General features: G+C 48.3%; 1 protein-coding gene across 3 annotated transcripts in view; it reads right to left on the bottom strand.

The window, feature by feature from the left end:
• The window catches only part of LOC121555775 (14-3-3 protein beta/alpha-A), a 27,222-nt gene extending 5,545 nt beyond the window's left edge, over positions 1–21,677 (bottom strand). For all 3 annotated transcript variants that reach the window (XR_005997995.2, XR_006658406.1, XM_041869613.2), the window contains exons 1-4: positions 21,194–21,677; positions 17,630–17,953; positions 11,546–11,669; positions 1,944–2,107 (exon numbers count right to left, since the gene is read on the bottom strand). Coding sequence is in view for 1 of the 3 variants with exons in the window: in XM_041869613.2 (XP_041725547.1) it covers positions 1,944–2,107; positions 11,546–11,669; positions 17,630–17,941 (600 nt within the window). In the remaining 2 variants the exon portion in view is untranslated. The remainder of the gene's footprint in view (positions 1–1,943; positions 2,108–11,545; positions 11,670–17,629; positions 17,954–21,193) is intronic.
• Positions 21,678–23,026: the final 1,349 nt, after the last annotated feature.

Below are 23,026 nucleotides of genomic sequence, written 5' to 3'. Positions count from 1 at the left end.
TTGTTGGGTTTGGAGCTTGCAAGAAAAGGCCTTTTTCGCTGTACTTGTGCACGTGACATTAAAACACGAAGGACAGAGGGACACACTAGCTAGAACCTTTTGCATCTCAACTCTGGCAAAAAGCATTTCCCCCACATTGTTCATCAGATTCTACTGCAGGAGACGTGGAATAGAACAGCAGAAAACCGGGTGCATCAAATTAAATTAGCCAGCTGCAGTCATTTTGAGAAATATTAAGAAAAATGTTGGTGAATTTTCTTGCTCAAATTAACCAGTTATCTACCTTTGATAAGCAGCGAGTTAGCTATAGCTAGCTGGTAGCTTGCTAGCGCCTTGCTAGCTAGTTAGCTCCCATGCCAATTTCAAGTCTTAACTAATATCTGACTAACTCAGAAATATGAAGTTATGAAAGTTACCTGGCTAGCGCATCATGCTTTGTGACATTATGTTAGCTAGCCATCCCCAGCTAGATCATGTTTTCACTTATTGTATCTGAAAGCTTGTTGCGTTCTCCCTGGTTTCCACTAGTTACCACAGCCACAATGTCAAAATTGGCTCGATCGTTTAAAAAAAAAAAATCACTGAAAACAAAATGAGCTTTTTGGTCTAAATTTAAGGTTAGAAATAAGGTTTCCAGTGTGTTTAAGGTTAGGATTAGGTTTAAAATCAAAAGATCAATCACATTTTTTATTTTGGTTTTGATTATTTGGTTAGAATGATGTAGCACAGAATAAAACAATTAATAAATGACGTTGGAGGCGGCTTATGGTAGAGAAATGAACATTCAATTCTCTGGGAACAGCTCTGGTGGACATTCCTGCAGTAAGCATGCCAATTGCACGCTCCCACAAATCTTGAGACATCTGTGGCATTGTGTTGTGTGACAAAACTGCACATTTTAGAGTGGCCTTTTATTGTCCCCAGCACAAGGTGCACCTGTGTAATGATCATGCAGTTTAATCAGCTTCTTGATATGCCACACCTGTCAGGTGGATGGATTATCTTGGCAAAGGAGAAATGCTCACTAACAGGGATGTAAACAAATTTGTGCACCAAATTTGAGAGAAATGTTTTTTTTTTGCGTATGGAAAATTTCTGTGATCTTTTATTTCAGCTCATGAAACATGGGACCAACACTTTACATGTTGCGTTTATATTTTTGTTCAGTATAGATGCGCAATGGATTATGGTCACTGTAGTTAATTACCACGTTTTATGCGCTAAACTATGTAGAATATTGGGCCTGTTGGAAACTACAACATCACACAGTTCAGGCTGGATCTGATATATCTCTGCGCACTGAGTTTACAGAAGAAGGAAAAAAAATGAATGGAAGTCAAATAATTGAACCTATGTCGGGTCAATGAATTGTTTAAAAAAAACTAAAATTTACTGAGATGTTGGATAATCATTCAGCATTACCAACCAAATCACGCCCTGGGTATTCAGCCAATCAGCGGCCGCAGCGGTCACATGCGCCGAATACAACAGGTGTACACTTTACCGTGAAATGCTTACTAACAAGCCCTTAACCAACAACGCAGAGTTAAAAAGTAAGAAAAAGTTGCCAAATAAAAAAGGAAATACTAAAGACAATAACATAACAATAATGAGGCTATATACAAGGAGTAGCAGTACAGAGTCACTGTGCAGGGGTACCAGCTAGTGGAGGTAATATGTACATGTAGGTAGGGGTAAATGGGACTAGGTAATCAGGATAGATAAACAGAGTAGATATGACGTTATCCAAGCAAGCCGTCTTATGTATAAAGACCCTACGGCAGTGAATCTCAACTGGTTTTGTCGAAAGGACCCACATTTCACGAGGTCACTTCAGTCACGTTCCCCAGACACCCAGGACCCTTTGAAAAACGTCCTGCGACCCACCAGTTGAGACTCACTGCCCTACAGGACTGTCAACCCTTCATCAACCGGCCACATACCGTCTTGGCCAGTTTGCAGGCCTGCTCAGGGGAGTTGAGGATCTCGTAATAGAAGACGGAGAAGTTGAGAGCCAGACCCAGACGAATAGGGTGGGTGGGCTGCATGTCGTTCTTACTGATCTCAAACGCATCCTTATAGGCCTCCTGGGAGTTACCGATGATGGCTGGAGGGAGGAGAGAGAGATTCAAAATATACTACTTTAAACAAATACATCTCTTTAAGAGGATAACATCAATTGTAATTTTCCTGAATAACTTTATTCAGACAGTGTTCTGTCTTTAAGATCAGAAATACTAAACCCAAAAAATACAACTTGAAAAACTAAGAGCAACCAAATCTAGGCATGTTGTGGTCTGGAAGTATCGGTTGTAGACAATGAGTCAAAGTGATAACAGTATCACAATGGTTGTAGTGGTGAGGGTGTACCGGGGCCTTGTAGTGGTGAGGGCTTACGGGGCCTTGTAGTGGTGAGGGTGTACCGGGGCCTTGTAGTGGTGAGGGTGTACCGGGGCCTTGTAGTGGTGAGGGTATACCGGGGCCTTGTAGTGGTGAGGGTGTACCGGGGCCTTGTAGTGGTGAGGGGTGTACCGGGGCCTTGTAGTGGTGAGGGGTGTACCGGGGCCTTGTAGTGGTGAGGGCGTACGGGGCCTTGTAGTGGTGAGGGCGTACCGGGGCCTTGTAGTGGTGAGGGCGTACGGGGCCTTGTAGTGGTGAGGGCGTACGGGGCCTTGTAGTGGTGAGGGTGTACCGGGGCCTTGTAGTGGTGAGGGCGTGCGGGGCCTTGTAGTGGTGAGGGCATACGTGGGCCTTGTAGTGGTGAGGGCGTGCGGGGCCTTGTAGTGGTGAGGGGCGTACCGGGGCCTTGTAGTGGTGAGGGTGTGCGGGGCCTTGTAGTGGTGAGGGTGTGCGGGGCCTTGTAGTGGTGAGGGCGTATCGGGGCCTTGTAGTGGTGAGGGGTGTACCGGGGCCTTGTAGTGGTGAGGGTGTACCGGGGCCTTGTAGTGGTGAGGGGTGTACGGGGCCTTGTAGTGGTGAGGGGTGTACCGGGGCATTGTAGTGGTGAGGGCGTACGGGGCCTTGTAGTGGTGAGGGGTGTACCGGGGCCTTGTAGTGGTGAGGGGTGTACCGGGGCCTTGTAGTGGTGAGGGGTGTACCGGGGCCTTGTAGTGGTGAGGGCGTACGGGGCCTTGTAGTGGTGAGGGCGTACGGGGCCTTGTAGTGGTGAGGGCGTACGGGGCCTTGTAGTGGTGAGGGCGTACGGGGCCTTGTAGTGGTGAGGGCGTACGGGGCCTTGTAGTGATGAGGGCGTACGGGGCCTTGTAGTGGTGAGGGTGTACAGGGCCTTGTAGTGGTGAGGGCGTACGGGGCCTTGTAGTGGTGAGGGTGTACGGGGCCTTGTAGTGGTGAGGGTGTACGGGGCCTTGTAGTGGTGAGGGTGTACGTGGGCCTTGTAGTGGTGAGGGCGTGCGGGGCCTTGTAGTGGTCAGGGTGTACCGGGGCCTTGTAGTGGTGAGGGCGTACGGGGCCTTGTAGTGGTGAGGGCGTGCGGGGCCTTGTAGTGGTGAGGGTGTACCGGGGCCTTGTAGTGGTGAGGGTGTACCGGGGCCTTGTAGTGGTGAGGGCGTGCGGGGCCTTGTAGTGGTGAGGGCATGCGGGGCCTTGTAGTGGTATGGTGTGCGGGGCCTTGGGCCTTGGGTCTATGAGGAGCATTAAGTTGGTCTATTTCCTCTGCCAGTAACAGAGAGGTGTGTAGACTAGATTAAGTCTTCCTCTGTGCAACACAACAGACTGACACTAAGAGGAACTGCGCCCTGCTGTAACTTCCTGTTCACACATTCTCTCTCTGACTAGCCTCTACTAGCCTCCCTCACAGCCCTGCTGTAACTTCCTGTTCACACATTCTCTCTCTGACTAGCCTCTACTGGCCTCCCTCACAGCTTCCTCCAGTGACTAGAACTAGCCTCTACTGGCCTCCCTCACAGCTTCCTCCAGTGACTAGAACTAGCCTCTACTGGCCTCCCTCTCAGCTTCCTCCAGTCACTAGAACTAGCCTCTACTAGCCTCCCTCACAGCTTCCTTCAGTCACTAGAACTAGCCTCTACTAGCCTCCCTCACAGCTTCCTCCAGTCACTAGAACTAGCCTCTACTGGCCTCCCTCACAGCTTCCTCCAGTCACTAGAACTAGCCTCCCTCACAGCTTCCTCCAGTCACTAGAACTAGCCTCTACTAGCCTCCCTCACAGCTTCCTCCAGTCACTAGAACTAGCCTCTACTAGCCTCCCTCACAGCTTCCTCCAGTCACTAGAACTAGCCTCTACTAGCCTCCCTCACAGCTTCCTCCAGTGACTAGAACTAGCCTCTACTGGCCTCCCTCACAGCTTCCTCCAGTCACTAGAACTAGCCTCTACTAACATCCCTCACAGCTTCCTCCAGTGACTAGAACTAGCCTCTACTGGCCTCCCTCACAGCTTCCTCCAGTCACTAGAACTAGCCTCTACTGGCCTCCCTCTCAGCTTCCTCCAGTCACTAGAACTAGCCTCTACTAGCCTCCCTCACAGCTTCCTCCAGTCACTAGAACTAGCCTCTACTAGCCTCCCCTCACAGCTTCCTCCAGTCACTAGAACTAGCCTCTACTAGCCTCCCTCACAGCTTCCTCCAGTCACTAGAACTAGCCTCTACTGGCCTCCCTCACAGCTTCCTCCAGTCACTAGAACTAGCCTCCCTCACAGCTTCCTCCAGTCACTAGAACTAGCCTCCCTCACAGCTTCCTCCAGTCACTAGAACTAGCCTCTACTGGCCTCCCTCACAGCTTCCTCCAGTCACTAGAACTAGCCTCTACTGGCCTCCCTCACAGCTTCCTCCAGTGACTAGAACTAGCCTCTACTGGCCTCCCTCACAGCTTCCTCCAGTCACTAGAACTAGCCTCTACTAGCCTCCCTCACAGCTTCCTCCAGTGACTAGAACTAGCCTCTACTGGCCTCCCTCACAGCTTCCTCCAGTCACTAGAACTAGCCTCTACTAGCCTCCCTCACAGCTTCCTCCAGTGACTAGAACTAGCCTCTACTGGCCTCCCTCACAGCTTCCTCCAGTCACTAGAACTAGCCTCTACTGGCCTCCCTCTCAGCTTCCTCCAGTCACTAGAACTAGCCTCTACTGGCCTCCCTCACAGCTTCCTCCAGTGACTAGAACTAGCCTCTACTGGCCTCCCTCTCAGCTTCCTCCAGTCACTAGAACTAGCCTCTACTAGCCTCCCTCACAGCTTCCTTCAGTCACTAGAACTAGCCTCTACTAGCCTCCCTCACAGCTTCCTCCAGTCACTAGAACTAGCCTCTACTGGCCTCCCTCACAGCTTCCTCCAGTCACTAGAACTAGCCTCCCTCACAGCTTCCTCCAGTCACTAGAACTAGCCTCTACTGGCCTCCCTCACAGCTTCCTCCAGTCACTAGAACTAGCCTCTACTGGCCTCCCTCACAACTTCCTCCAGTGACTAGAACTAGCCTCTACTGGCCTCCCTCACAGCTTCCTCCAGTGACTAGAACTAGCCTCTACTAGCCTCCCTCACAGCTTCCTCCAGTCACTAGAACTAGCCTCTACTGGCCTCCCTCACAGCTTCCTTCAGTCACTAGAACTAGCCTCTCCTAGCCTCCCTCACAGCTTCCTCCAGTGACTAGAACTAGCCTCTACTGGCCTCCCTCACAGCTTCCTCCAGTCACTAGAACTAGCCTCTACTGGCCTCCCTCACAGCTTCCTCCAGTCACTAGAACTAGCCTCTACTGGCCTCCCTCACAGCTTCCTCCAGTCACTAGAACTAGCCTCTACTAGCCTCCCTCACAGCTTCCTCCAGTCACTAGAACTAGCCTCTACTAGCCTCCCTCACAGCTTCCTCCAGTGACTAGAACTAGCCTCTACTGGCCTCCCCTCACAGCTTCCTCCAGTCACTAGAACTAGCCTCTACTGGCCTCCCTCACAGCTTCCTCCAGTCACTAGAACTAGCCTCTACTAGCCTCCCTCACAGCTTCCTCCAGTCACTAGAACTAGCCTCCCTCACAGCTTCCTCCAGTCACTAGAACTAGCCTCTACTAGCCTCCCTCACAGCTTCCTCCAGTCACTAGAACTAGCCTCTACTAGCCTCCCTCACAGCTTCCTCCAGTGACTAGAACTAGCCTCTACTGGCCTCCCTCACAGCTTCCTCCAGTCACTAGAACTAGCCTCTACTGGCCTCCCTCACAGCTTCCTCCAGTCACTAGAACTAGCCTCTACTAGCCTCCCTCACAGCTTCCTTCAGTCACTAGAACTAGCCTCTACTGGCCTCCCTCACAGCTTCCTCCAGTCACTAGAACTAGCCTCCCTCACAGCTTCCTCCAGTCACTAGAACTAGCCTCTACTAGCCTCCCTCACAGCTTCCTCCAGTCACTAGAACTAGCCTCCCTCACAGCTTCCTCCAGTCACTAGAACTAGCCTCTACTGGCCTCCCTCACAGCTTCCTCCAGTCACTAGAACTAGCCTCTACTGGCCTCCCTCACAGCTTCCTCCAGTCACTAGAACTAGCCTCTACTGGCCTCCCTCACAGCTTCCTCCAGTCACTAGAACTAGCCTCCCTCACAGCTTCCTCCAGTCACTAGAACTAGCCTCTACTGGCCTCCCTCACAGCTTCCTCCAGTCACTAGAACTAGCCTCTACTAGCCTCCCTCACAGCTTCCTCCAGTCACTAGAACTAGCCTCTACTGGCCTCCCTCACAGCTTCCTCCAGTCACTAGAACTAGCCTCTACTGGCCTCCCTCACAGCTTCCTCCAGTCACTAGAACTAGCCTCCCTCACAGCTTCCTCCAGTCACTAGAACTAGCCTCTACTGGCCTCCCTCACAGCTTCCTCCAGTCACTAGAACTAGCCTCTACTAGCCTCCCTCACAGCTTCCTTCAGTGACTAGAACTAGCCTCTACTGGCCTCCCTCACAGCTTCCTCCAGTCACTAGAACTAGCCTCTACTAGCCTCCCTCACAGCTTCCTTCAGTGACTAGAACTAGCCTCAGCGTGCCCTTCATTCAGAATATCTGGCTGTCCACAAACTATGACTCCTATGAATAACACTAGGACTATGTACGAGTGGGCCGAATGAGGTCAGTTTCATGGGTGTGGTACCCTACGTAGCAGTACAGTCAGTGAGTCAGCCCTATGTTCTTGGGTGTGGCACACCATGTAGTAATGTTTATAGAAGACCTAAAGCCCTGGATCAGAGCAGACAGCCATCCTGGATCAACCAGGACACAGCTCTCCTGCTGCAGCTGCAACACAAAGCTAACAGGTCACGCCCTTCTCTCCCCCTCTCTCTGGTAGTGTCTGCTACCATCTCTCTCTCTGGTAGTGTCTGCTACCATCTCTCTCTCTGGTAGTGTCTGCTACCATCTCTCTCTCTCTGGTAGTGTCTGCTACCATCTCTCTCTCTCTGGTAGTGTCTGCTACCATCTCTCTCTCTCTGGTAGTGTCTGCTACCATCTCTCTCTCTCTGGTAGTGTCTGCTACCATCTCTCTCTCTGGTAGTGTCTGCTACCATCTCTCTCTCTGGTAGTGTCTGCTACCATCTCTCTCTGGTAGTGTCTGCTACCATCTCTCTCTCTGGTAGTGTCTGCTACCATCTCTCTCTCTGGTAGTGTCTGCTACCATCTCTCTCTCTGGTAGTGTCTGCTACCATCTCTCTCTCTGGTAGTGTCTGCTACCATCTCTCTCTCTGGTAGTGTCTGCTACCATCTCTCTCTCTGGTAGTGTCTGCTACCATCTCTCTCTGGTAGTGTGTGCTACCATCTCTCTCTCTGGTAGTGTCTGCTACCATCTCTCTCTCTGGTAGTGTCTGCTACCATCTCTCTCTCTGGTAGTGTCTGCTACCATCTCTCTCTCTGGTAGTGTCTGCTACCATCTCTCTCTAGTAGCTTGATGTGACAGAGGGCAGGGCTTGGTGCGACAGGGGGCAGGGCTTGGTGTGACAGGGGGCAGGGCTTGGTGTGACAGGGGGCAGGGCTTGGTGTGACAGGGGGCAGGGCTTGGAGTGACAGGGGGCAGGGCTTGGTGTGACAGGGGGCAGGGCTTGGTGTGACAGGGGGCAGGGCTTGGTGCGACAGGGGGCAGGGCTTGGTGCGACAGGGGGCAGGGCTTGGTGCGACAGGGGGCAGGGCTTGGTGCGACAGGGGGCAGGGCTTGGTGTGACAGGGGGCAGGGCTTGGTGCGACAGGGGGCAGGGCTTGGTGCGACAGGGGCAGGGCTTGGTGCGACAGGGGGCAGGGCTTGGTGCGACAGGGGGCAGGGCTTGGTGCGACAGGGGGCAGGGCTTGGTGCGACAGGGGGGCAGGGCTTGGTGCGACAGGGGCAGGGCTTGGTGTGACAGGGGGCAGGGCTTGGTGTGACAGGGGGCAGGGCTTGGTGTGACAGGGGCAGGGCTTGGTGTGACAGGGGGCAGGGCTTGGTGTGACAGGGGGCAGGGCTTGGTGTGACAGGGGGCAGGGCTTGGTGTGACAGGGGGCAGGGCTTGGTGTGACAGGGGGCAGGGCTTGGTGTGACAGGGGGCAGGGCTTGGTGTGACAGGGGGCAGGGCTTGGTGTGACAGGGGGCAGGGCTTGGTGTGACAGGGGGCAGGGCTTGGTGTGACAGGGGGCAGGGCTTGGTGTGACAGGGGGCAGGGCTTGGTGTGACAGGGGGCAGGGCTTGGTGTGACAGGGGGCAGGGCTTGGTGTGACAGGGGGCAGGGCTTGGTGTGTCAGGGGGCAGGGCTTGGTGTGACAGGGGGCAGGGCTTGGTGTGTCAGGGGCAGGGCTTGGTGTGTCAGGGGCAGGGCTTGGTGTGTCAGGGGGCAGGGCTTGGTGCGACAGGGGGGCAGGGCTTGGTGTGACAGGGGGCAGGGCTTGGTGTGACAGGGGGCAGGGCTTGGTGTGACAGGGGCAGGGCTTGGTGTGACAGGGGGCAGGGCTTGGTGTGACAGGGGGCAGGGCTTGGTGTGTCAGGGGGCAGGGCTTGGTGTGACAGGGGGCAGGGCTTGGTGTGTCAGGGGGCAGGGCTTGGTGTGGTTAGCAGCATGCACCAGGAGGGGAGGGAGAAAGATTACTCCAGTAGCAAACAGAGTAAACTATAAAAACGGACATTACACGCGCTGGAGATGCAGATCACATTTAACAAACCAAACATTGAAATAGCGTTCTAGAAGGTAAAGTAATAACCCAAACCGGTCCATGCATCAATATTGGTATAAAATAAAAGATGGTCTACTGCCCAGCCCTACTACAGTACAGGCCTCCATTTACATGTTAGTCATTTAGCAGACGCTCTTATCCAGAGCGACTTACAGTTAGTGAGTGCATACATTATTAATTTTTTTATACTGGCCCCCCGTGGGAAACGAACCCACAACCTTGGCGTTGCAAAACGCCATGCTCTACCAACTGAGCCAAATCCCTGCCGGCCATTCCCTCCCCTACCCTGGACGACGCTGGGCCAATTGTGCGCCGCCCCCATGGGTCTCCCGGTCGCGGCCGGCTACAACAGAGCCTGGATTCCAACCAGGATCTCTAGTGGCACAGCTAGCACTGCGATGCAGTGCCTTAGACCACTGCGCCTCCAGACAGACTTCCTGTATACACCAACAACCCCTATGCTCCTCCTCAACTCAATCCTGTGTAGACTCGGCTACTCTTTATACTGTGGTGAAGAAGTTATGGCATCTTTTGGATTACATCAATTAAGACATCCACAGATCCAGCAGAAAAGCTTCCACTGTCATTTCGTGTGTTTTCTGGAGCCATATCACAGTGTGAGGCAGGGGTAACAGAACCACACCGCTAGCTGACACCAGCCCTCTGAACCACACCGCTAGCTGTTACCAGCCCTCTGAACCACACCGCTAGCTGTTACCAGCCCTCTGAACCACACCGCTAGCTGTTACCAGCCCTCTGAACCACACCGCTAGCTGTTACCAGCCCTCTGAACCACACCGCTAGCTGTTACCAGCCCTCTGAACCACACCGCTAGCTGTTACCAGCCCTCTGAACCACACCGCTAGCTGTTACCAGCCCTCTGAACCACACCGCTAGCTGTTACCAGCCCTCTGAACCACACCGCTAGCTGTTACCAGCCCTCTGAACCACACCGCTAGCTGTTACCAGCCCTCTGAACCACACCGCTAGCTGTTACCAGCCCTCTGAACCACACCGCTAGCTGTTACCAGCCCTCTGAACCACACCGCTAGCTGTTACCAGCCCTCTGAACCACACCGCTAGCTGTTACCAGCCCTCTGAACCACACCGCTAGCTGTTACCAGCCCTCTGAACCACACCGCTAGCTGTTACCAGCCCTCTGAACCACACCGCTAGCTGTTACCAGCCCTCTGAACCACACCGCTAGCTGTTACCAGCCCTCTGAACCACTCCGCTAGCTGTTACCAGCCCTCTGAACCACACCGCTAGCTGTTACCAGCCCTCTGAACCCCACCGCTAGCTGTTACCAGCCCTCTGAACCCCACCGCTAGCTGTTACCAGCCCTCTGAACCACACCGCTAGCTGTTACCAGCCCTCTGAACCCCACCGCTAGCTGTTACCAGCCCTCTGAACCACACCGCTAGCTGTTACCAGCCCTCTGAACCACACCGCTAGCTGTTACCAGCCCTCTGAACCCCACCGCTAGCTGTTACCAGCCCTCTGAACCACACCGCTAGCTGTTACCAGCCCTCTGAACCACACCGCTAGCTGTTACCAGCCCTCTGAACCACACCGCTAGCTGTGATTTGAAAATGAGATCGCGATAAAAACAGAAACAAATGGCCTTGGTACATAGAACCAGGGTTATGTCAGTAACCTCAGCTAGCTGCTAGATGCGGTTGTAATAAACAGAGTTTATGCTTCTGTTTTCTTCCTACAAATTTGGCTCCATCTTTTGAACGGTTTAAGCTAGAAAATATTATGACCCATCACTGAAAGATAAGACTCTCAGAATGTTTCCCTCTACAACGCCCACAAGCCGCACAGGACTTGAGAGTGGACAGGACCAGGCACTAAATCAGACTGGGGGGAAAAAGAACAATGATTGTTATTTTCTAGACAGAAGATCATACAAAATTATTTCAGTCACTTCAATGCATTTCAGTCACTTCAAACCATTCTTCCTTCAGACTGAAACTGTCTAAAGTACGGTCAGACTGATTTGTAACCGACTGTCATAGAACCAAATAAAATAGTAGACATTGGCTGTCCATTACGCTACTTGTTTTTTTAGATGGCGGGGTCGCAAAAAAAGGTTGATATCAAAATGGGGTTGCAGGCCAAAAAAGTTTAGGAACCCCTGCTGTAGTGCCTAGTTAACAGGATCCGGTCCTGCCTAGTTAACAGGATCCGGTCCTGCCTAGTTAACAGGATCCGGTCCTGCCTAGTTAACAGGATCCGGTCCTGCCTAGTTAACAGGATCCGGTCCTGCCTAGTTAACAGGATCCGGTCCTGCCTAGTTAACAGGATCCGGTCCTGGTCCCGTGTACCTCTAGAGGTGTGGATTACACACCTGACTACATGTTCCAAAACACACACACACACACCTGGTTGGCGAGCACAAAAGGGGACTTATCACAGGGCTTACCGGCCTTCTCCTCGCCAACAGCCACCTCGGCTAAGTAGCGGTAGTAATCTCCTTTCATTTTCAGATAGAAGACTTTGCTCTCGGCTGGAGTAGCATTGGGGATGAGGAACTTGTCCAGAAGACCCTGTAGAGAGAGAGAGAGAGACAGAAGAGAGTTTGTTAGAAATATGCAAATAACCACCACACTGAGTTATTTCCATGGGAATTGTTAGTACCAGCCCTGGGTAAGGTGACCAATAGTACAAAGACGGACAACGTCGATGGTTTGGCTCTGAAGGCTGGCTCATTCAGACAGGAAACAATCAATGACTTGCTTCCAATCATAATGGTCAAGAATTGGAATATTCCCTCATCAGGGACCACCGAGTGGGTAAGAGAGGAGAGGGGAGACTGATGTCCCAGTGACCTGCCTCTCTCCTCCTCTCCTCTCCAGTGTTACTGGCTCAGTGAGCTTGGTTAGCTCTAGTCTACAGCACAGCCTCTCCTCTCCAGTGTTACTGGCTCAGTGAGCTCGGTTAGCTCTAGTCTACAGCACAGCACACTCATTTGCACCTCTGCTGACTACCATCAACGTGTCTCTCTGGTTGTACTGGCAGGTCCAGACCCCAGAACCAGTTTCTCTAGAGATAAAATCAGATCAAGCCGTGTGATGTAGTAGGGAGTTGTAGTTTCCAGCCGTGTGATGTAGTAGAGAGTTGTAGTTTCCAGCCGTGTGATGTAGTAGAGAGTTGTAGTTTCCAGCCGTGTGATGTAGTAGAGAGTTGTAGTTTCCAGCCGTGTGATGTAGTAGAGAGTTGTAGTTTCCAGCCGTGTGATGTAGTAGAGAGTTGTAGTTTCCAGCCGTGTGATGTAGTAGAGAGTTTTAGTTTCCAGCCGTGTGATGTAGTAGAGAGTTGTAGTTTCCAGCCGTGTGATGTAGTAGGGAGTTGTAGTTTCCAGCCGTGTAATGTAGTAGAGAGTTGTAGTTTCCAGCCGTGTGATGTAGTAGAGAGTTGTAGTTTCCAGCCGTGTGATGTAGTAGAGAGTTGTAGTTTCCAGCCGTGTGATGTAGTAGGGAGTTGTAGTTTCCAGCCGTGTGATGTAGTAGAGAGTTTTAGTTTCCAGCCGTGTGATGTAGTAGAGAGTTGTAGTTTCCAGCCGTGTGATGTAGTAGAGAGTTGTAGTTTCAAGCCGTGTGATGTAGTAGAGAGTTGTAGTTTCCAGCCGTGTGATGTAGTAGAAAGTTGTAGTTTCCAGCCGTGTGATGTAGTAGAGAGTTGTAGTTTCCAGCCGTGTGATGTAGTAGAAAGTTGTAGTTTCCAGCCGTGTGATGTAGTAGAAAGTTGTAGTTTCCAGCCGTGTGATGTAGTAGAGTTGTAGTTTCCAACAGGCCAATATTCTACATACAGTGTATTCAGACCCCTTGACTTTTTCCACATTGTTACATTACAGCGTACTCAAAAATTGATTAAATTGCTTTTTCCCCCTGATCAAGCTATACACAATACCCCATAATGACAATGCAAAAACAGGTGTATAGAAATGTTTGTAAATGTATAAAAAATTTAAATAACTGAAATATTATGTTTACATAAGTACTCAGACCCTTTACTCAATACTTTGTTGAAGCACCTTTGGCAGCGATTACAGCCTCGAGTCTTCTTGGGTATGACGCTACAAGCTTGGCACACCTGTATTTGGGGAGTTTCTCCCATTCTTCTCTGCAGATCCTCTCAAGCTCTGTCAGGTTGGATGGGGAGCGTCGCTGCACAGCTATTTTCAGGTCTCTCCAGAGATGTTAGATTGTGTTCAAATCTGGGCTCTGGCTGGGCCACTTAAGGACAGAGACTTGTCCCGAAACCACTCCTGCGTTGTCTTGGCTGTGTGCTTAGGGTCATTGTCCTGTTGGAAGGTGAACCTTTGCCCCAGTCTGAGGACCTGAGCGCTCTGGAGCAGGTTTTCATCAAGGATCTCTCTGTACTTTGCTCCGTTCATCTTTCCCTCGATCCTGACTAGTCTCCCAGTCCCTGACGCTGAAAAACATCCCCAGAGCATGATGCTGCCACCACCATGCTTCACCGTAGGGATGTAGCCCTCTACATGATCATCATCAGACTCTTCATCAACCATCTCCCTGACCACCTTCCTCTGATCAGCCATGAAGTATCCCCTCCATCTTTGGAGGATGCATGTACTCAGAAGACTTGGCCTCTATTGGCTGATCTCACTATAGTTAGGATACTCATGATGTTTGAGATGATTAAAAGCGCTAAAGAAATGTAATATATTATTATTTATTATGAGTATTACATTTTCTGTATTAATACTATAAGGTAATGCTTCAACCTGTATTAATACTATAAGGTAATGCTTCTTCCTGTATTAATACTATGAGGTAATGCTTCTTCCTGTATTAATACTATAAGGTAATGCTTCTGCCTGTATTAATACTATAAGGTAATGCTTCTTCTTGTATTAATACTATGAGGTAATGCTTCTTCCTGTATTAATACTATAAGATAATGCTTCTTCCTGTATTAATACTATGATGTGATGCTTCTTCCTGTATTAATACTATGAGGTAATGCTTCTTCCTGTATTAATACTATGAGGTAATGCTTCTTCCTGTATTAATACTATGAGGTAATGCTTCTTCCTGTATTAATACTATAAGATAATGCTTCTTCCTGTATTAATACTATGATGTGATGCTTCTTCCTGTATTAATACTATGAGGTAATTCTTCTTCCTGTATTAATACTATGAGGTAATGCTTCTTCCTGTATTAATACTATGAGGTAATGCTTCTTCCTGTATTAATACTATGAGGTAATGCTTCTTCCTGTATTAATACTACAAGGTAATGCTTCTCCCTGTATTAATACTACAAGGCAATGCTTCTTCCTGTATTAATACTATAAGGTAATGCTTCTTCCTGTATTAATACTATGAGGTAATGCTTCTTCCTGTATTAATACTATGAGGTAATGCGTCTTCCTGTATTAATACTATGAGGTAATGCTTCTTCCTGTATTAATACTATAAGGTAATGCTTCTTCCTGTATTAATACTACGAGGTAATGCTTCTTCCTGTATTAATACTACGAGGTAATGCTTCTTCCTGTATTAATACTATGAGGTAATGCTTCTTCCTGTATTAATACTATGAGGTAATGCTTCTTCCTGTATTAATACTATGAGGTAATGCTTCTTCCTGTATTAATGCGATAAGGTAATGCTTCTTCCTGTATTAATACTATGAGGTAATGCTTCTTCCTGTATTAATACTATAAGGTAATGCTTCTTCCTCTATTAATACTATAAGGTAATGCTTCTGCCTGTATTAATACTATAAGGTAATGCTTCTGCCTGTATTAATACTATGAGGTAATGCTTCTTCCTGTATTAATACTATGAGGTAATGCTTCTGCCTGTATTAATACTATGAGGTAATGCTTCTTCCTGTATTAATACTATAATGTAATGATTCTTCCTGTATTAATACTATAAGGTAATGCTTCTTCCTGTATTAATACTATGAGGTAATGCTTCTTCCTGTATTAATACTATGAGGTAATGCTTCTTCCTGTATTAATACTATAATGTAATGCTTCTTCCTGTATTAATACTATGAGGTAATGCTTCTGCCTGTATTAATACTATGAGGTAATGCTTCTGCCTGTATTAATACTATGAGGTAATGCTTCTTCCTGTATTAATACTATGAGGTAATGCTTCTTCCTGTATTAATGCTATGAGGTAATGCTTCTTCCTGTATTAATACTATAAGGTAATGCTTTTTCCTGTATTAATACTATGAGGTAATGCTTCTTCCTGTATTAATACTATAAGGTAATGTTTCTTCCTGTATTAATACTATAAGGTAATGCTTCTTCCTGTATTAATACTATGAGGTAATGCTTTTTCCTGTATTAATACTATAAGGTAATGCTTCTTCCTGTATTAATACTATAAGGTAATGTTTCTTCCTGTATTAATACTATAAGGTAATGCTTCTTCCTGTAGTGTACTGGTACCACACATTCTAATATCCTGGGAAATGCACTGAACCACTTGACTGACTCCTCTTGAACAGGGTTTCCCAAACTCGGTCCTGCCCCCCTCCCCCCCCGTACACGTTTTAGTTTTTGCCCTAGCACTACACAGCTGATTCAAATAATCAAAGCTTGATGATGAGTTGGTTATTTAAATCAGCTGTGTGTTGCTAGGGGCAACAACCAAAACATGCACCCAGGGGACGTCTCTCTCTCTCACCTGAGACACTTGTCCCTCTCAGAGTGTCTCTACAACGGGACAGAGATGAGGAATGGAATAATGAGCTGAATGAGGTCCTGGGTACTGGCTGACAGCTGACAGAACTGGACCAGGGCCAGGCGCAGGCAGGAAAACCTCAATCATTACAGGAGGAGAGGGGCAAGGTTTGGGGGAGAGCCCCCTGTTGTAGCACCTCCTCAATAAATTGACAGTTGATGGATAGCAAATGATATGGCATTTTGAAGGATGAAAGCTCACTATGGGTCAAGCCACCTAAAACACTTAGCATCATATCTGATTGGGATTTAGTAGCTGTAGAAACTATAGTCTAGTCCTCCTTCCTACGGTCTGGGTGAAAGACAGGTAGCATCAGAGGACATAAAGCACGAATGGCCGGAGACCCCCACACAGAGAGACTATGCTTCTCATAGAGACCCCTACACAGAGACACTATGCTTCTCATAGAGACCCCCACACAGAGAGACTATGCTTCTCATAGAGACCCCCACACAGAGAGACTATGCCTCTCATAGAGACCCCCACACAGAGACAGACTATGCCTCTCATAGAGACCCCCACACAGAGACAGACTATGCTTCTCATAGAGACACACACACAGAGACAGACTATGCTTCTCATAGAGACCCCTACACAGAGACAGACTATGCCTCTCATAGAGACCCCCACACAGAGACAGACTATGCCTCTCATAGAGACCCCCACACAGAGACAGACTATGCTTCTCATAGAGACCCCTACACAGAGACAGACTATGCTTCTCATAGAGACCCCTACACAGAGACAGACTATGCTTCTCATAGAGACCCCTACACAGAGACAGACTATGCCTCTCATAGAGACCCCCCACACAGAGACAGACTATGCCTCTCATAGAGACCCCCACACAGAGACAGACTATGCTTCTCATAGAGACCCCTACACAGAGACAGACTATGCTTCTCATAGAGACCCCCCACACAGAGACAGACTATGCTTCTCATAGAGACCCCTACACAGAGACAGACTATGCTTCTCATAGAGACCCCTACACAGAGACAGACTATGCCTCTCATAGAGACCCCCACACACAGAGACAGACTATGCTTCTCATAGAGACCCCTACACAGAGACAGACTATGCCTCTCATAGAGACCCCCACACAGAGACAGACTATGCTTCTCATAGAGACCCCTACACAGAGACAGACTATGCTTCTCATAGAGACCCCTACACAGAGACAGACTATGCCTCTCATAGAGACCCACACACAGAGACAGACTATGCTTCTCATAGAGACCCCCACACAGAGACAGACTATGCTTCTCATAGAGACCCCTACACAGAGACAGACTATGCTTCTCATAGAGACCCCTACACAGAGACAGACTATGCTTCTCATAGAGACCCCCACACAGAGACAGACTATGCTTCTCATAGAGACCCCCACACAGAGACAGACTATGCTTCTCATAGAGACCCCCACACAGAGACAGACTATGCTTCTCATAGAGACCCCCACACAGAGACAGACTATGCCTCTCATAGAGACCCCCACACAGAGACAGACTATGCTTCTCATAGAGACACACACACAGAGACAGACTATGCTTCTCATAGAGACCCCTACACAGAGACAGACTATGCCTCTCATAGAGACCCACACACAGAGACAGACTATGCTTCTCATAGAGACCCCCACACAGAGACAGACTATGCTTCTCATAGAGACCCCCACACAGAGACAGACTATGCCTCTCATAGAGACCCCCACACAGAGACAGACTATGCGTCTCATAGAGACACACACACAGAGACAGACAGTAGTCTTACCAGCACATCATTACAGATCTCCTTCAGTTCCTTCTCTATCTTCTCTCTGTACTCCTTGGCCATGGCCTGCTTCTTCTCACTACCCTCAGTCTTCTGCTCGATGCTGGACACCACCCTCCAGGAGGAGCGCCGGGCCCCCACCACGTTCTTATAGGCCACGGAGAGGAGGTTCCGCTCCTCGTTGGACAACTGGGTGCCCTCCTCCGTTACAGCCTTCATGGAGGCCGCCATGTCATCGTAGCGCTCGGCCTGCTCCGCCAACTTGGCCTTCTGGACCAGCTCCTTCTGAACCACCTCGCTCTTGTCAACCATGGCTACTCAGGACTGAGGAGGGAGAAGAAGAAGACATGTCAACCATGGTTACTAGGGACTGAGGAGGGAGAAGAAAAAAACATGTCAACCATGGTTACTAGGGACTGAGGAGGGAGAAGAAAAAAACATGTCAACCATGGTTACTAGGGACTGAGGAGGGAGAAGAAGAAAACATGTCAACCATGGTTACTAGGGACTGAGGAGGGAGAAGAAGAAACATGTCAACCATGGTTACTAGGGACTGAGGAGGGAGAAGAAAAAAACATGTCAACCATGGTTACTAGGGACTGAGGAGGGAGAAGAAGAAAACATGTCAACCATGGTTACTAGGGACTGAGGAGGGAGAAGAAGAAGACATGTCAACCATGGTTACTAGGGACTGAGGAGGGAGAAGAAGAAACATGTCAACCATGGTTACTAGGGACTGAGGAGGGAGAAGAAGAAACATGTCAACCATGGCTACTCAGGACTGAGGAGGGAGAAGAAGAAACATGTCAACCATGGTTACTAGGGACTGAGGAGGGAGAAGAAGAAGACATGTCAACCATGGCTACTCAGGACTGAGGAGGGAGAAGAAGAAACATGTCAACCATGGTTACTAGGGACTGAGGAGGGAGAAGAAAACATGTCAACCATGGTTACTAGGGACTGAGGAGGGAGAAGAAGAAGACATGTCAACCATGGTTACTAGGGACTGAGGAGGGAGAAGAAGAAACATGTCAACCATGGTTACTAGGGACTGAGGAGGGAGAAGAAGAAAACATGTCAACCATGGTTACTAGGGACTGAGGAGGGAGAAGAAGAAACATGTCAACCATGGTTACTAGGGACTGAGGAGGGAGAAGAAAACATGTCAACCATGGTTACTAGGGACTGAGGAGGGAGAAGAAAACATGTCAACCATGGTTACTAGGGACTGAGGAGGGAGAAGAAGAAACATGTCAACCATGGTTACTAGGGACTGAGGAGGGAGAAGAAGACATGTTAACCATGGTTACTAGGGACTGAGGAGGGAGAAGAAAACATGTCAACCATGGTTACTAGGGACTGAGGAGGGAGAAGAAGAAGACATGTCAACCATGGTTACTAGGGACTGAGGAGGGAGAAGAAGAAACATGTCAACCATGGTTACTAGGGACTGAGGAGGGAGAAGAAGAAACATGTCAACCATGGTTACTAGGGACTGAGGAGGGAGAAGAAGACATGTCAACCATGGCTACTCAGGACTGAGGAGGGAGAAGAAGACATGTTAACCATGGTTACTAGGGACTGAGAAGAAGAAAACATGTCAGCCATGGAGAGGGACATCTTGGAATAACAGGGTTATAACACACTGTCAGACAACAGAAAAGACATGGTTACTCAGAAGAGGAGAGAGAAATGTTGGCATGACATGTTGCTGGAAGGCTGCTACACTTGATACAATACAGGGGAACACAGGGTCAAGCCGCAGTGGAGCGCACCTGGATGGAGAGCAAGTTGTGTGTTAAGTGTCTTGCTCAAGTAAGAACTCATAGGCTCAGGGTCATTTCTGATAATAAAACAAGTACCAGAAAAAGTTACAATATCACTCTGGTAAATGTAGCGAACAGTTTCTTCCTAGTAATTTAGAAACTAAAGTGAAGTGCGTTTTGATCCACAATGTAACAAAATGGTCCACAGAGCAGAAACCAGGGCCTACCCAAACAGACAGTAGTGAGAGAAGTACTACACTGGGGGGGGGTATCCGACGACAACATCTTCTTTAGTGTGAATGAATCAATAACCTACATCCGCTGGTACCATGAAGAACGGCCCACGGGTCTACCGACAGCACTGATGCTTACCATGCTCAATCAATCCCAGATTTTCCATTCCAGCATGTACATGTAGACTAGCCTGGTGTACTGTGGCTTGGGGTCACGACACATGCACTGTGGATTTCCGCTAACATGCATGGAGCCTTCGCACTGGAAACATTATCCAGGAAAGACTTAATGTGGATGGTATGCAATACACACCAGTGAAATCACGCTAGCCTGGGGCTGGGCTGCCTGGTTCCTACCGTGTAAAGAAAAACGCGGATGTGCATTCACTCCCTGCCATGCCACACCCATTTGTACCTGTTGTAATGATTAGCATAGAACAGACGGGGCTGGCTAGCATTTACATACTGTACAATTCATGTACTTTTAGTTAGCTACATTGAATGTGCAATGGATTTAACGTGAGATTGATTCATCGCCGAGCTAACTATAATCGCGAATGGGAGCATAACGAGCGAAATGCTATCGCCCCGCCTTAAAATGACAACTGTTTTACTATTGTTGCTCATCCGGAAATTACTAGCGAACCCGGCATTCCGCACAATCAAACGTGCATGTGACATAGCTTGTTAACATTAGCTACGATCGATCAAAATGAGAGGGTAGAAACAGCAAGATTAGTTAGCTACTTTATTTATACGAGTTAGCTAGCTAACAAGGCCGCTAAATAAGTTATCCATGCGAGTAAAGTGTTGGCTGTGACTGACTTGTTAGCTAGGTCGTGACCTGCCTCCAACTACTAATTTAGGCGGCTAGAAACCTTCGCAAAAACCGACGTGAATTTTTCCTATTTATTCCAACTACCCATTTTTTACATTTCGAATACTGTTATGTGTCAGCAAATGGCGAATACTGGGTCCAAGGACGGTTTAACTTGAGCTAACTACGGAACTAGTGCCGACCAAGCCCATTTGGAATAAACTCTGTTGGTCTAGCCTGGCTTGTTACCTTGCTAGATGTCTGCTATTGCTAACCAAATTCGATATATTAGCTAGCAGTTGGTAGAGCATGGCGCTTGTAACGTCGGGGTTGTGGGTTCGATTCCCACGGGGGTCCAGTATGAAAAATGTATGCACTCACTAACTGTAAGTCGCTCTGGATAAGAGCGTCTGCTAAATGACTAAAATAAAGTAAAAAAACATGCGTTGTCGATTATCACATTAGGTAAAAACGCCTTCAAAAGGTTAACTAATTGAAGCCAACTCGAAACATGACAGGATGTACAAAAAGCTGGCCTAGCGCTAAAAAAAACCAGAAACAAAACAGCTAGCTATTGTTCTTGGTCGGCTAGTTATATTCCTAACGAACATTTAGTAGCTGGCTAACCGGAGCTCTACCGTTACACATACTACGCGCTACTTTCCCCCAGTAAGCCCCGTTAAACACACAACAGAAAACATTTCTAAACCTGAATCTGTCATTACTGTAAGGAAGAACCGCCTCTTACCTGAGTGCTAAGGGATAGTGGTGTTCTCGGTCTAGCTAGCTAGCTACGTTACACCGCTGATTCTCTCACAACCCGTCTGAGTGCTAAGGGATAGTGGTGTTCTCGGTCTAGCTAGCTAGCTACGTTACACCGCTGATTCTCTCACAACCCGTCTGAGTGCTAAGGGATAGTGGTGTTCTCGGTCTAGCTAGCTAGCTACGTTACACCGCTGATTCTCTCACAACCCGTCTGAGTGCTAAGGGATAGTGGTGTTCTCGGTCTAGCTAGCTAGCTACGTTACACCGCTGATTCTCTCACAACCCGTCTGAGTGCTAAGGGATAGTGGTGTTCTCGGTCTAGCTAGCTAGCTACGTTACACCGCTGATTCTCTCACAACCCGTCTGAGTGCTAAGGGATAGTGGTGTTCTCGGTCTAGCTAGCTAGCTACGTTACACCGCTGATTCTCTCACAACCCGTCTGAATGTAATCCACGGGGTTTCCCTCCAATCACACCCCACAAGCAGGGAGGGGTCGTCACTAGTTACCACATCCACGAAGTCATAATTATGGCTAATCCCCGCCTATTTCTACAAGTTATCTTCTTAAAATCTGATTTGAACCCTAACTTTAACCACACTGCTAACATTATGCCTTAACCTTTAAATGAAGACCAAAGGGAACATTTTGATTTTCATGAATTACGATATAGCCAATTGTGACTTTACTGGCTGTGGTAACTAGTGATAACAAGCCGGGAGGGATGACGTCAAAGGATACCATGGCAACCCGTGATTGACGTGATGGTTTATCGATTGTTCGATGAAAAACTCCTTTATCAGAAGAGGTGGAGGGCGCGCTTTCAGAAAATGTTGTTTTTGCAACCTATTTAAAATATAATAAAAATGTACTTCTATACCCTACCTATAATAAAGGCCTGAGAGACCGTGATTGATTATCCCAGCACTACCACCTACATAGCGATTTGGGGGAACAGTCAGAATGGGGCGTAAACCAGTTACAGGTACAAATGTCCGAATCTTCTATGGTGAACAAACATGCGGTATTGACAGACTAATACATGTAGGTAATTTGACTAATACATGTAGGTAATTTGACTAATACATGTAGGTAATTTGTGAGTGTGTTTGAGGACATCACAAACGACCTAACTCCAACACAGAACACAGAGCTTGCCTGATAGAAGGTCTAGTTCTGTTCTCCATCCAGTTTCCATGGGGAAAGTGGTTCTATTTTTACCTTGTCACATGTTCTCCCCTAAGACTGTGATATTAAGCGGGTAACCTATTTAAGGGAAGATCTCTTACTGATAGTTCAGTTTCAGACTGACAGACAGACAGACAGACAGACAGACAGACCTACAGACAGACAGACACAGACACAGATTACTTTGAGTGTCAACCTCAATTAAACCTTACATTGTACTGGAAAGGGCTGTGGCCAGGAGTGGTTTTGAGATTTGAGATAGAGGAAGAGTGAGTGAGTCAGTGTGTGTTTCACACACACACACACACACACACACACACACACACACACAGTCTTGTATAACTAACCTTGTGGGGACACACAATTCAGTCCCATTCAAAATCCTATTTTCCCTAACCCCTAAACCTAACCTTAACCTTAACCCCAAAACCTAACCTTAACCTTAACCCTAACCCTAACCCTAGCTCTTAACCCTAAAACTAACCCTAATTCTAACCCTAACTCTAATTCTAACCGTAACCCTAAACCCCCTAGAAATAGTATTTGACCTTGTGGGGACTAACACAAGTTAGTTTTAGTTTGTTTACTATTCTTGTGGGGACTTCTGATCAAGTATAGTTAAACACGTCC

Source organism: Coregonus clupeaformis, unplaced genomic scaffold (genome assembly GCF_020615455.1).
Source record: "Coregonus clupeaformis isolate EN_2021a unplaced genomic scaffold, ASM2061545v1 scaf0200, whole genome shotgun sequence".
Classification (NCBI taxonomy): Eukaryota; Metazoa; Chordata; class Actinopteri; order Salmoniformes; family Salmonidae; genus Coregonus; species Coregonus clupeaformis.
Note: the sequence above shows the minus strand (reverse complement) of the source record. Positions and strands in the feature narration are given on the sequence as shown.